The 14,427-nt window shown below is 44.8% G+C and overlaps 1 protein-coding gene and 1 pseudogene across 3 annotated transcripts; both read left to right on the forward strand.

Annotated features, from left to right (window-relative positions):
• The first annotated feature begins 2,041 nt into the window (after positions 1-2,041).
• LOC308389784 (interferon-inducible GTPase 5-like) lies at positions 2,042-6,751 on the forward strand. Of its 2 annotated transcripts, none has more exons than XM_080871310.1 (3): positions 2,042-2,229; positions 4,182-4,741; positions 4,824-6,751. In XM_080871310.1, exons 2-3 carry the CDS (start codon positions 4,183-4,185, stop codon positions 5,459-5,461), a joined length of 1,197 nt encoding a protein of 398 aa, XP_080727436.1. In that variant the 5' UTR covers positions 2,042-2,229; position 4,182; the 3' UTR covers positions 5,462-6,751. The 2 variants fall into 2 exon arrangements, with proteins under 2 accessions (XP_080727436.1, XP_080727435.1); XM_080871309.1 differs by having other exon boundaries at positions 2,043-2,229; positions 4,176-4,741.
• Positions 6,752-8,172: 1,421 nt separating this feature from the next.
• Positions 8,173-13,485, forward strand: LOC308389053 (nucleic acid dioxygenase ALKBH1-like; annotated as a pseudogene). Its single transcript, XR_013974740.1, has 7 exons — positions 8,173-8,475; positions 10,067-10,243; positions 10,722-10,830; positions 11,342-11,504; positions 12,449-12,532; positions 12,665-12,868; positions 12,931-13,485. The product of XR_013974740.1 is annotated as a nucleic acid dioxygenase ALKBH1-like (transcript).
• Positions 13,486-14,427: the final 942 nt, after the last annotated feature.

The following is a 14,427-nucleotide window of genomic DNA, read 5'->3' on the forward strand; positions in this document are numbered from 1 at the left end:
ACCTTTCACTGGAGAGCCGCCGCTGCCTTCCGCGCGGTCGGCCCCCTGAACTGCTCTGTCGTCTCCTTCGCTGCCGCCGCTGCCTTCCGCGCGGTCGGCCCCCTGAACTGCTCTGTCGTCTCCTTCGCCTGAGTGGCCGCCGTTGCCTTCCGCGCGGTCGGCCCCCTGAACTGCTCTGTCGTCTCCTTCGCCTGAGTGGCCGCCGTTGCCTTCCGCACGGCCGGCCCCCGGACCAGCGCTGTAGTCATCGCCGTTGCCTTCCGCACGGTCGGCCTCCCGAACTGTGTCCACGTTGCTGCCGTTGCCTTCCGCACGGTCGGCCTCCCGAACTGTGTCCACGTCGCCGCCGTTGCCGTCCGCATGGTCGGCCCCCTGAACTATCTCGTCTCGGCCTCGGGCCACGTGGCCGCCCTCCTGAACTGTCTCTGTGTGGACTCCGTCCCTCCGTCCTGGGCCCCCTCCGCCCGCCCTGTTCTGGTTCTTTTTCGTTTGGCCGTCGGGTGCCGGCCTTTGAAGGGGGGGGTACTGTCAGGGTTCCTGGGTCGTTGACCCAGTGATTTCAGTTTGTTCATGTTCAGTTTAGTTCGCCACATTAATGTTCTCACTTCCTGTTTTTTCCCGTGTCAGCTTGTCTCCCGTGTCATTAGTCAGATTATGTTCAGCCCTGTACTCACCTGTTTCCAATCATTGTCATCATTCAACCTGTGTATTTAAGTTCCTCGGTTTCACCAGTTCTCTGTCGTGTCATTGATGTTGATGTTCATGTCGTCCCTCCGTCTGTATGTTCAGTTAGTCAGCCAGCCATTCTTCCAGTCTTTCAGCCAGCCAGCCAGTCACTCCATCGTTCCTGTTTTGTTCATTCACCCTCCAATAAATCCTCTTCATTTCTGCACCGTGAGTCCAGCGTTTGGGTCATCTCTTCCACGCCTCCACACACAACCTCTGACAATAACATGATCCCTATAAGCTTGTGTTACATCACATAAGTATTATTATCGTTGCTAGTTAGGCCATTCGTGGCTCAAGAGTTGGCAGTTCGCCTTGTGATCAAAAGGTTACTGGTTCGCGCCCCGGCTCGGACACTCTCCGTCATTGTGTCCGTGGTCAAGGCTCTTCACCTACCGCCTACTAGTGATGGCCAATGGTGCGATATGGCAGCCTCGCCTCTGTCCCAGGGCATGCAATCAATTATTATTTAAACCAACTGTTAACTGTATATTTCTGTACATTTACGTATTATGATTCATATTTCCACATTCATTGACCTTGTTTATAGGTAATTTCATTGTTTGATCGCGTAAAAATGTTCCTGATTTAATGTTTAGCGGCACTTGAAAAAGGCGAGATCCCATGTCAAATTAGTGCAACTAATTGTATTTTCATTACTGGAAATAACCGTATTTTTATGGGACAGTTATTTTCTGTTATTTCACGGTCGTATTTTGGCGCCCCAGCTGCCGGAATATTACCGTTGTTTTAGAATGTTTTTTTTAACAGTGTAGTCTAAACACCAGTGTTACACAGACATTCAGTAGCCACGTTGCAGAGGTTATTCTCTTCTCAGCTCCAGCGAGGCTGTGACCTTGCCCTACTCCCTTCTAGTAAGTTTCCACTGGCAGATGTTTCCTGTTTTTCCTGTTTTCATCTCCTGCAGACAAATGTGGGTGTGAGTCTCCAGCTAAAGGACACGCAGTCTAAGGCCTTCATTTTCAGGGCTGCGTCCATTCAATACTACACTATATAATTATATGACACTTATTAATATAAAGCATAGCATTGAGGCACTTCAGGTATTTTAAGAGGGGGCAAACACTTTTTCACACAGGGCCATGTAGGTTTGGATTTTTCCCCTTCATAACAAACACCTTCATTTAGAAATAGAATTTTGTGTTTGCTTGTGTTCTCTTTGCCAAATACTTAAATTTGTTTGATGATCTGAAACATTAAAGTGTGACAGGCACATAAAAATTTAATTTTTGTGATTTTTCCACTCCACTCTATAGTTCAGAGTTCTGCTGTGGAAACATGACTTTCTTGTAAATCAGCTGTTTTAACATATATTACTGAGGCTCCCATGAAGACTCGCTGATTGGTTCATTCGTTCTTATCTTGGGTGGAGCTTTTTCTTGTGACTAACTACAAAAGCTCAAAGCGAAACTGCAACTGCTCCCATTGTTACTGACTGCAGTGTGCTGCTCTCTTCACTTTCAGCGTCAGCAGGAATCTAGTGTAAGTTATTTTAATTTATCTCATGAATTAAGCTAAAGTCACTTTCTTTCTATTTCTATTCTTTTTTTTTTTCCCCGCCTAACCCATTTGGTTGTTTTGCCATCAGAATTATTGTCTAAAGGCTGAGAAAGATGCCCAACGGGTTTACTTTACCAAGTGGACCATCCTGGCCACACCATATTGGTCTATTTGATTGTTTTTATTGTTTACTTTATCTTATTTTCAGTTGCTACATACGGGACGGACCTGACTGGGGGAAAGGAAAGGGAGAAAGAAAAAGAGGGAGGGAAAGAAAAACAGTGGGGAAGAGGAACGGTGATAAGGGGGGGGGGGGGCAAAAAATAAATATATGTATCAATCACCTGGATTACCTGTTGAGAAAAAAGAAAAGAGAAAACAAGCAAAAAAGAGAGCAACATAATAACCAACATCATCGTGATAATCTATGTGAATATAACAGTAAATACTAAATATTAAACATTATTGTGCAGCACGTAAGATCGACAGCGCACAGTGTGCTTTGAGGTAGGAGCCAAAAAGGGTGTTGTTTGTGTGTGTGAGCACCCGTGTGTACACCTGTGAACGTGAGCGCGCTTGTATTTAAAAGGTTCCTTCATGTAATGATCTGCTAGAGGGTGTGGAGGGGCCACAGCCCCGTCCTCCAAGAGCCCTGGAGGACGCTTGAAGCAGGTATGTCAGAAAGACAGGACACCTGCTCCACCTCTGTCAACAGGCACTCCTAATGTCCTGGTCCAGCCCAACTCCAGCTCTCCTGTCAGTGCAGTTCCCTCTGAGTTGGGAGCAGCTCCTTTTGTTGAACCTGTGTGAAGACAGCAGAGAGTTAGAGGCCGGCGGTCACAGTGTTTGCTTTGCTACTGGTGAAGCTATAGTGCAGTGGGGGAGCCTCCTCCTCGGGGCCGGGACAAGCCGAGCTGTGGCATATATATGTATGTGTATATATGTATGTGTGTATATGTATATATATACATACATATATATATATATATATATATATATATATATATATATATGTATATATATATATATATATATATATATATGTATATATATATATATATATATATATATATATGTATATATATATATATACATATATATATATATATATATATATATGTATATATATATATATAAAAAACACCCAGCACGCCCCTGCGGGCGGTTTATCCCTCAAGCTCGGGTCCTCTACCAGAGGCCTGGGAGCTTGAGGGTCCTGCGCAGTATCTTAGCTGTTCCCAGGACTGCGCTCTTCTGGACAGAGATCTCCGATGTTGTTCCCGGGATCTGCTGTAGCCACACGCCTAGCTTGGGAGTCACCTCACCTAGTGCTCCGATTACCACGGGGACCACCGTTACCTTCACCCTCCACATCCTCTCGAGCTCTTCTCTGAGCCCTTGGTATTTCTCCAGCTTCTCGTGTTCCTTCTTCCTGATATTGCTGTCACTTGGAACCGCTACATCGATCACTACGGCCGTCTTCTTCTGTTTGTCTACCACCACTATGTCCGATTGGTTAGCCACCACCATTTTGTCCGTCTCTATCTGGAAGTCCCACAGGATCTTAGCTCGGTCATTCTCCACCACCCTTGGGGGCATCTCCCATTTTGACCTCGGGACTTCCAGGTTATACTCGGCACAGATGTTCCTGTACACTATGCCGGCCACCTGGTTATGGCGTTCCATGTATGCCTTGCCTGCTAGCATCTTGCACCCTGCTGTTATGTGCTGGATTGTCTCTGGGGCATCTTTACACAGCCTGCACCTGGGGTCTTGCCTGGTGTGATAGACCCCAGCCTCTATGGATCGGCTATATATATATATATATATATATATATATATATATATATATATATATATATATATATATATATTCTTTAGTCCAGGATAGAAGTGAAGTTTTCTCAGGTTTTCTTCTTCTGTTTAAGGATCAGCATGGAGGACCCAGATGACTTATATATGGAAGACATTCCTGGAGTTAAAGAAGCCCTGCAGAACAACGACACTGCTGCAGCAGCTGCAAAGATTCAAGAAAATTTAAAACAACAAAATAATATCCCACTAAATATCGCCATCACAGGAGAATCTGGCTCAGGGAAATCCACCTTTGTTAATGCCTTCAGGGGACTATGTGATGATGAGGAGGGAGCTGCTCCTACTGGTGTTACAGAAACCACCTCAGAGGTCACACCGTACCCCCATCCAAACTATCCCAATGTTACTTTTTGGGATCTTCCTGGAATCGGCACCACCAACTTTCCAGCTAAGAAGTACCTGAAGCTTGTTGGATTTCAGAAGTTTGACTTCTTCATCATCATCTCAGACACTCGCTTCAGAGAAAATGATGTGAAACTCGCAAAGGAGATTCAGAAGATGAAGAAAAAGTTCTACTTTGTTCGTACAAAGATCGACAACAACATACGTGATGAGAAAAGAAAGAAAGACTTCAATGAAGAGGAGACTCTTACAAAGATCAGAGAAGACTGTGTTCAAGGTGAGTTCCTGATCACTTAGAGCTGAGTTTGATCACTTTATAGATTTATATAATGTTGACATGTGTTTCTTCTGTGAAACAGGACTCAGCGGATTAGGCATCAAGTCTCCGCAGGTCTTCCTGGTGTCCACCTTTGAGCTCCACCTGTATGACTTCCCTCTGTTACAGCAGACCTTAGAGAGAGACCTTCCTAAAAACAAGAGGGACACTCTGCTGTTCGTCATGCCCAACATCAACCCAGAGATCATCATCAAGAAGAAAAAATCTTTCAAGCGCCGATTATATTGGTTGGCCACTCTGTCTGCACTTGGAGCAGCTGTTCCAGTTCCTGGACTTTCTATTGCTGTTGATGTTGCTGTGCTGGCTGGTGCTGTCACACATTATGTTCATGCGTTTGGTCTCGATGTCCCGTCTCTGGCGAGACTGTCTGACAGAACAGGTGTGCCCTACGCTGATTTGTGTGCCGTCATCCTTTCACCACTGGCTGCAGCAAAAATAACTATAGAGCTCCTCATGAAGGTTGTGACCCAAGTGGGACGCACAGCTACATTAATTGCAGCAGAGGAAGTATCCAGATTTATTCCCATTGTTGGAATCCCATTAGCAATGGGTCTCTCTTTCGCCACAACCTACACAATTCTGAAATCGATCCTCAACGAGCTCGCTGATGATGCTGAGAAGGTGTTTGTCAAGGCTCTTGGTTTGAACACATCAGTGTGAATTTAAAAATTAAAGATGAATGAAGCTTAAGAGTACAAATGAAAATAGTTTAAATCATTAAATATTAATATACTGAAACCAAATCATGTTGCAGCTGCATATTTGAGCCATTATCCTACTATAGCTGATAAATGTATCAGAGGCCTCATTTCTTCTCATCATCACATCAATACAGGAACAAATGTGATGTTATTATTCAGATAAAAGCTGCTAGAAGAGCTCTGTTCTAATCCGTTGTCTGATTTTGTGACATCATCACTTTTACAGATCAGGTGATGGGATAGTTACTCCAGAAACATCATCATCTGAACTTCTTTTGTTTGATTTACTTTGTGATTAAACTATTTTTGATATCATATTCTAGCTTACAGCATATTAAATACTTTTAATGCAGAGTGTTTGATGATGAACAGACGTGTGTAGAACAGAAACTGCTCTGTGGTGTTTTTGTCCTGTTGACTATAGATTGTAATAAGAGTTCACTGCCCTCCGGTGGTCACTGTGAGGAACTACCACACAAATAATACTGATATGATTCCTAATGTTTATCAACGTTATACCTGCTTTTCATTAATAAATTGTTCTTGATAAACATTTTACCATTAATGTCATTATTTAAAAAGTGTTTTAAATTAAAGTTACTTTAAAGTTACAGGTGTCCACTGTGGTAAAAAACAACTTTTACCAGTTGCGTCAGATTTTCAAAGCAAAGCCGTTCCTTCCTTTAAAGGACCTTGAAAAGCTTATCCACGCATTTATTACATCCAGATTGGACTACTGTAACTCCCTCTACTTGGGCCTCCAACACTCTTCTCTTTGCCGGCTTCAGTTAATTCAAAATGCAGCTGCGCGTCTTTTAACAGGTACGAGAATCCATGAACACATAACTCCAATTTTAGCCAAATTACATTGGCTCCCTGTTAAATATCGCATAGATTTTAAAATTCTTTTGTTCACTTTTAAAATTCTAAATAATTTAGCACCCAGCTATCTCTCTGAACTACTCCACTTATACAATCCCAACAGAGCACTTAGATCGTCCAATCACAGGCTCCTAGCACAACCTAGGACTCGAATGAAGTCGAGAGGTGACCGGGCCTTTGCATCCGTGGCACCCAGACTCTGGAATAACCTCCCTGTTCATATTCGTACTGCCGAGTCTATCCAGTCTTTTAAATCACGTCTTAAAACTTATCTTTTTACTTTGGCTTTTGATTCTGTCTAGTTGGCTGGTCTAGCTTGTTGTGTTGTTACCTATTGTTTGTTGTCCTCTTTTATTGTTTGTTTTAACTGTCTCATGCTTTTACTGACTGTGAAGCACTATGGTCAACACTGTTGTTTTAATATGTGCTATATAAATAAATTTTGATTTGATTTGATTTAAAAAGGAGAGTTAATCAGCTCGTAGCATCTGTGAGTTGGACACAATATTACCTCTAAAAAGTCTTTCCTGCCCTTTGTGACATGGACCATAGGTCATGTCTCCGGTAGCGCAAAGTCTACGATGTCTCAAGTCCAGGGGTCGGCAACCCTGGGCAGGTGTGCTGGCACTCAGTGGTTCCCAAACTTTTTTTGCTAGGCCCCCCTTTGTTTTACAGGAAAAATGTTTGCGCGCCCCACCCCCGCATGTACCAACGCACACACACAAACACATCCTCCAACCACACACACCTATATTTTCCGGTTTATTTCACACCTCAAACATTTAGTAAACAATTAAGCAAATACAAGTAATCTGGAATAAATTACAGGTAGTAATAAAATAAACTAACTCTTTTACGCTACGTCCGCACCTACACGGGTATTTTTGAAAACGCAGCTGTTTATGTGTATGGGCCTTTCATCCACACGTAAACGGCATTTCGAATCACCGAAAACTGAGATTTTTTTAAAACTCATTTTTTGCGTTTCCGTGTGGACGAGGAATACAGAGTTTGACAGGCAATGTCAAAGGTATGTGCCTTTTTTCACTTCACACTGTGCGCCACATTATTGTTTACATGAGATGAATTGCAGAATAGCAGATGGAGACAAAATACTGTTAATCTGACTGTCTGCAGGTTTTACATGCTTACACACACACGCAGTTACTGTCCCTCCAGTTAGAAAGGCAGAGGCGTCACGGTGTGATTATTTTACGTGTAGGTGTTTTTTTTCCCTGTGTAATAATTTTTACTGCCTTACTTTCAGTTAATGTATTTTGTTTTGCACTATGCATATTTTATATGCCATTAGGTCATTTATTGTGAAAATTCTCATGTAGGAACGATTGTACTGCATGTTGGTTCCACCGGTGCACCTGAGGGAGATGCACGCTCATGTTGATGTGTGAGCATGGCAAGTTGAAGTTTTTTTTTTTGTTTGTTTTGTTTTTAATTTATTTACATTTTGCACACATTTACAATCTCTCATTGGTGCAACAACATCTTTAAATGTTGAGTAAGAAAACAAAAGAAATAGGAGAAGACTAACAGAAAAACAAAAAACAATATAAATATGCGTGAAGGCCATTCTTATGACATTTAACAATATCCTTTCCGTGAACACTTTAACATACATGCGGCTTACTTGGTACACCAAACGAAACACATTCATTAAAAGGATAGAAACTGGGTCCCATTTTCACATATCAAAGCAGCATCTTTACATGAATCCTTCAGTAATTCTAAAGATGACTGTAACTGTCCCTGAGACAGTTAAAATAAAGTTGGTTATTTCATGTTTCTGTGATAGATTCATGCTTAATTTAGTTCATTTATTTATAAGATAAGATGATAAAAGTGTAACATTAATTAAAAAACATGTCTAAAATATGTGATTACAAAATATGGGTTCGTTAAATATGTAAAGTGCTGTAAAGTTTGTATGAGGTAAAGTTTGTAATTGTCACATGACCAGAGTTTGGTTGAGAGCACAACCATGGCATTGTGGAGCTAGCATGGATACATGGCTACAGATGCATCTACAGCCTCAGCGTTAATGTTATTCTGCATGTTGTCCAAGAGGCGCACATGGTATGGTTTCATGTATATTATTTGTATAATGCTGCATATGTGTTCTACACTGGTAATGAGAGGACATTTTTATGATATCCATTATTGTGCATTTTTTCTGTTCTGCTTGCACAAGACTGTTTATGGACACTGATATGAGAGACTGATAAGCTCAAAACATTTAAGTTGTAAACTGTGTGTTTCTTCAGTTTTCACGGTGTCTGAAGACAATAAGAGTGAGAGAGAGAGAGAAATTAATTTCCGAAGACATCAGTATGATGCGTGGCCATTCTTTGTTGGACCCCTGTAGTTACAGTACTTACAATCAATATCAGACTCCACCAACCAAAAGGCTCTCAAAACAATATATGTATGTGAATTTTTGCGTGTATTCTTATAATTGTTACCTTTTTCTTTTACGCTTGGCTTTTTGTGTTCATGTTCTGTTGTTTTGTATACTTCATCTGTTCGTATGTTGTATACTCATTGTTTGTTAAATTGTCACGGTATGGCATGGCACACCGTGGAAGGAGTGGGGAAGGAGGACCCAGGCGCGGTGCTCGATGTATAGACAGTGTTTATTTACAGAGTGAAACAACGTAACAATAAATCCCCGTGTTCTCCCAGACTCCCGTGTCGTGTCTCCCGTGAATAGTCCGTGTTTCTGTGCTCTCTCCGCTCCCGTGTCAGCACCCCCCGGTGCTCGCTGCTCTCGTGTCTTCCACGCTGCTCCTGCGGGAAACAAAAGACGCAGCCGTCAGGACACATACAACTGCGGGCATGCACACACACTAACTCAATAACCAGGACGACTAACGTGGAGTCTCATGCAATGATCCCGCATCGGTGGGAGCTCCAAGACTCTCCTAAGTAGCTCCCCCGACGAGCCCTGATCAGCGGCAGGTGTGTGGCTTCGGGTGTGGCCAGTCCTTCTGCAGGGCCACACCCCTCAGGCCTGCAGGTGGCTGAGCTCCATCCTCCAAGCATACCCGCAGACATAAACACACACACACTCACATCTACAATCATGGAGGAGAGCAGCAGCAACACCAAAATACATATAATAATAACAATAATAATATAATTCATAACTGCTCAGGGATCCTGGGTTGCTCAGACCCAGGACCCTGACATAAATAAAGTTAAAAAAAAACCAAAAAAAAAAAAAACCCTTCTTGCCATGTTGCTCCCTCTGACCTGTGACGTAATGGTGCGTTCAGGGCCAGCTGGGACCTGAGAGCGATTAAACAGCGTCTGATTGGTGGGTGCAGGAGTTTAAATATGTGAATTCTTTCAAGCCTAACTTTGAACAAATTTATTTTTCAGAGTTGGTTGTTCTTCCGTTTTTCTCTCAAATCCTTTTAACCAATATTTCGATGTGTCTGCATTTTATTTGTAATCTGTTTCTTATTCCTGATCAAGGCTCTGAATAAAATCATTTTTAAGAAAAAATTATTTCCGAGGTTCAGTAAATGCAGCTTCGATCACGTGATTGAGCACCGTGACCCGCGTGCACAGTGACATTGAAACATGTTACAGTTTGTCTCTCCCCGCTCGCGCTGTTAACTGTTTAAATATCTGTTTGTTTGTTTTGTTCTTTCATTTTTGTTAGTTTTTACTTCCGGAACAGGGCATGCAAGACAGTGACGTCATGGCTAAGATGGCAGTCTCCATGTTGGAGGGTGGAGAGGATTCGTTTCGGAAGATATTCAAGTTTTACAGGAGAAGGAACCCCCCGCCGGACCTTAGCGACGTCATCGACTTTTCCATGTGTGCGCCCGGTGAACAGGTGAGAGCAAAGCGCGCTCCCGGCGTTTAGCAGCCATCTTTCTCCTTGTTCTTTTTCATGGGTCAGTTTGAAGTTTGACTTCTCTGACCAACAAAGTGAACAGTTCCACAGGTTACCTCCATCTGCCCTCACCTGTCCACTTTCATTTCTGATCTGGTTTTCGTGTAAATCAAACTCACCTGGATCGATCATTTCATCGATCATACCGATAACTGTGTGTCACAGCGGGAAGTTAGAAGGTGGTCGAAGCAGCAGACAGGTGTGAGGGTCAGAGTTCAAACACGAACAGTCTGAATCTGCAGATCACCTGAATCCACCTGACTGACGTCACAGTGGACTGGGTGTCACCTGACTGGTTCAGGTCTGCTGAAGAACAGGTGCAGACAGCACCTGAGCGAAAATGATTTTACAACCCTGACGTCTGCTAATGATGTGTGTGTGTGTGTGTGTGTGTGTGTGTGTGTGTGTGTGTGTGTAGATTGTTCCAGTTAACCTCGACGCCGCCGCGGTGAGCGATGTGGAAGCCACTAGAGTCGGATTACAGCCCGTCAGAGAGTGGCGAGCCTTCGGCCTGCGAGGACACCCAGGTACACGCGCACGTCAGAGTTTAAATAAAGTTTGGAGAGGAGGTGCAATGCGTGCGGTCTGGTTCAATTCAGTCCGGCTGTAAAGAACCAAATAACAGCGACAGTTGCCTCGCGGCGCCTCGTACTGTGAGGTAAAGCGTAGGGAGAAGCCGGCTCTGAGGCAGGTTACTGAGAGTTGGTCTCATTTTTCCATGTTTCAGGAACTGAAGTGTTTTTAGTTTAGCTCAGTAGAATGGTCTCGACTGTAATGGACAGTTCTGATTGGCTGTCCACTGGGAACGTAATGTCAGCATCGTCTTCATCCAGCGAGTCCTCGCTGGATGAAGACGATGCTCTGCATTCACTCTGCTGTGGCCTGCTGCTGAACACACGAGCTGCTTTATGTCTTTGTTACCGGCTTCAGACGAAGCCGGTAACAAATGCTTCATCTGAAGATGGCCCATGAACTGGACTGAGTTTAGTGCTCTGGGTGCACGATGATGATGATGATTCTGCGCTCTTCCTCATCCAGGGTTCATCTTCATCTCCGATCCGTTCCTGCGCGGCACGCAGCCGTTCTGGCTCCAACAGTGTCTGAAGATTTACCCTCAGAAACCAAACATCTGCAACCTGGACAAGCACATGTCCCCCTTAGAGACTCAGGACATCTGGGGACAGAGTGTGCACAGCCTGAGGTGAGACTCACAGGTGTGTACAGGTACGTGCTGCACAGGTCACAGCAGGAGGAGCTCGACCTCCCGATGAAGGTAAACAGTCTACTACCAGCAGGGGTCACTGCGACACCACCACAGCCACCAGCTGCTCAGGTGTATCTGCGCCTGGTCATGTGTGCGTGTTTGGAGGTGGCGGTCTGAGCATGGCTAAAGACCATCAGAGCTCTGAGTTTACAGCTGATTTTCAAACCGTTTCGCTTCTTCCAAATCCTCAAATTATGCAAATGACCCAGTTTAAAATGCCGCTTTTTCTCCCCCAACATTCCTCTAACATTCCTCTGATCTTCCCCCAATGTTCCTCGAACATTTCTCCAATGTTCCTCAGATTTTTCCCAAATGTTCCTCTGATGTTCCCCCGACAATTCTGACATTCGCCTGACGTTCCGCTGATGTTGACAGGAGCGCAGATTGTTTCTTTAACCTGATGTTCGTATTGCCATCGTTGGTGTCGAGCAGCTGCTTTTTGTGACCTTCTGCTGTGAAAGCTGAGAGTGAAGTGAAAAAGTGAGGAAGGGTTAGTGTTTATGAGAGTGCAAACAAAACCTCGGAGCCTCTGTTTCCTATTTTATGCAAGAAAAAGCAACTCAAGTGTTTAATTACTGAAAATCCTCGGTGCTCGACTGCTGCAGTGTCTAATGAATTCAGTGCCACCAGGTGGCGCTGTTTTAAAGTCTGCTGTTGTTTGCAGGTTTGGGGAGCTCAGCTGCTGTCGGATCTTTGAACAAACTGTGTGCCCTCGTCTTCCTCTTTAACCTATTTCATCAGCATACTTTACTGATCCCTAACGAAATTATGTGGGTTACAGTTGCTCCAGTACAGTAACAGACCAGACTATTTAACAATGCAATGTGTTCCAGATCTACAGATTTAAGAAATAACACAACATGTAAAACTTTGATCCGCAGATCTTCTCCGGCTGGAAAACGAGAACTCTCCTGGAGAGGCTGCGCTGGGTCACACTGGGCTATCATTACAACTGGGACACAAAGGTGAGCATCTGCTTCACCTCTTCGCTGCTGCTCCTCCAGCAGCACAGGCGGGGACGGTTTTAGAGCAAACGTTTGCCACGGTCTGTTGTGGCGCCCTTTCTCTTCATCTCACTCCTCCCCTCCTGTTTGCAGACGTACTCTCCCAGCAGTCACACTCCTTTCCCACGTGACCTCCACCTCCTCTCCGCTCACGTGACAGCTGCCTGCGGCTTCCCTGGCTTTATCTCGGAAGCGGGAATCCTCAACTATTACCGATCAGACTCTTCTCTGGGAATCCACGTGGACGAGTCGGAGCTGGACCACACTCGACCGCTGCTGTCGTTTATTTTCACCGTCGTTATGCGAAGGACATGTTTGAATTCCCTGTTTTTCCGTGTTGTCTTTACAGTTTTGGTCAGTCAGCCATCTTTCTCCTGGGCGGCCCCCGCAGACAGGACCCCCCCACAGCCATGCTCATGCACAGTGGGGACGTGATGGTGATGTCAGGGCCCAGCCGCCTTCTGTACCACGCAGTCCCACGAATCCTCCCCGCACCTCCGGGGCGTCTGGCATTAGAGACGGGGGGAAGCATCCAGACCCCCCCACCACAGGAAGGCTCCGTGGTGGAGCCGGTGTCCGAGGAGGAATGGGCTGTCTGCTCCAAGTACATCCAGAGCTCCAGAGTGAATGTGACTGTCAGACAGGTGCTGGCACCTGGACAGAAATTTCCAGAAACTCCCCGTTCTCACCAAACCACGGACACTGGACAGACGGACGGATGCGATGATGGAGAGAGCGGAAAGAGGAAGAGGAGCAGCAGTGACTCTCCTTATGCTGCAGAGACTCACTGAGGGCACTTACAGCACGGGCCTCCATGAAGGACGGCTTCTGCTTGGTTACTGGGTTTATTTGCTCCGCCATTCCATTTGAAGAAGGAAAACCAGGACTGGAAAAAGTTAGCTTTATCTCCCAAGATGCTGCAAACGATCTCATCTCGTAGCTGGCAAATGGAACATGATCGCTCACTATCTCTTTGGGAATTCCGTGTCTTGCAAAGACTGATTTCATCTTCTGAATCACAGAGTGTGCCGTTTTGTCAGGTAAGTTAAGAACTTCTGGGTATTTGGATAAATAGTCAACTAACAAAAGATATGGCTGACCGTTCAGTTCGAAGATGTCTGCTCCGATTTTCATCCATGGCAGCTCTGGAATCTGATGTGGAATAAGCGGCTCAGCCTGGTTCTTTGGCTGCATTTGCTGGCATTGTTCACACTTTTCAAGCATAGCCTCTATATCGTGTGACATGCCAGGCCAGTACAGTACTCTTCTTGCTCTGGCTTTCGTGCGCTGTACACCTTGGTGTGCGAAGTGCAACTTCTCCAGGATCACTTGTCTGAAGCTTTGGGGTATTACAATCTTGTCCCCTATCATAATAATGTCATCGTGGATACTGATGTTGTGTCTCATAGGCCAGTAGCTGTGGAGTGTTCTGTCTAAACTCTTCCTTTTAGCTGGCCATCTGTTGAAGTGTTTCTCACGCACAGCTTGTAGCACGCTGTCTGCTGCAACTGCCGTTCTCAGGTCACTCAGTGTTTTCTCACTCAATGCTGCTGTGGCCTCCAGAGCATACACAACTCTTTCATCGTTTGTGTTTTCACTCACATTTTCATTGTCACTGGTGGTTGTGGCACGTGAAAGTGCATCGGCTATGAACATGTCTTTGCCGGGGGTGTATGTGACGGTGAGATCATATCTCTGTAGTTGCAGCAGCATTCCTTGTAACCTTGCTGGTGCCTTGGATAGCAGCTTACGCATTATCGCCTCCAGGGGTTTATGATCAGACTGCACGGTCACTGGTCTTCCATAGACGTACTGGTGGAATCGTTTAGTGGCAAACACAATGGCTAGCAACTCTT

The sequence above is a fragment of the Rhamphochromis sp. 'chilingali' genome, assembly GCF_963969265.1.
Source record: "Rhamphochromis sp. 'chilingali' genome assembly, chromosome: 21".
In the NCBI taxonomy this organism is placed as follows: domain Eukaryota; kingdom Metazoa; phylum Chordata; class Actinopteri; order Cichliformes; family Cichlidae; genus Rhamphochromis; species Rhamphochromis sp. 'chilingali'.

What these genes read in the sequence shown, in the direction of transcription:
- LOC308389784 (XM_080871310.1), top strand. Translation starts at nt 4,183, where the DNA reads ATGGAGGACCCAGATGACTTATATATGGAAGACATTCCTGGAGTTAAA. An exon ending in CAGAGAAGACTGTGTTCAAG is followed by an intron (nt 4,742 to 4,823) that starts GTGAGTTCCTGA and finishes TCTGTGAAACAG; the next exon opens with GACTCAGCGGATTAGGCATC.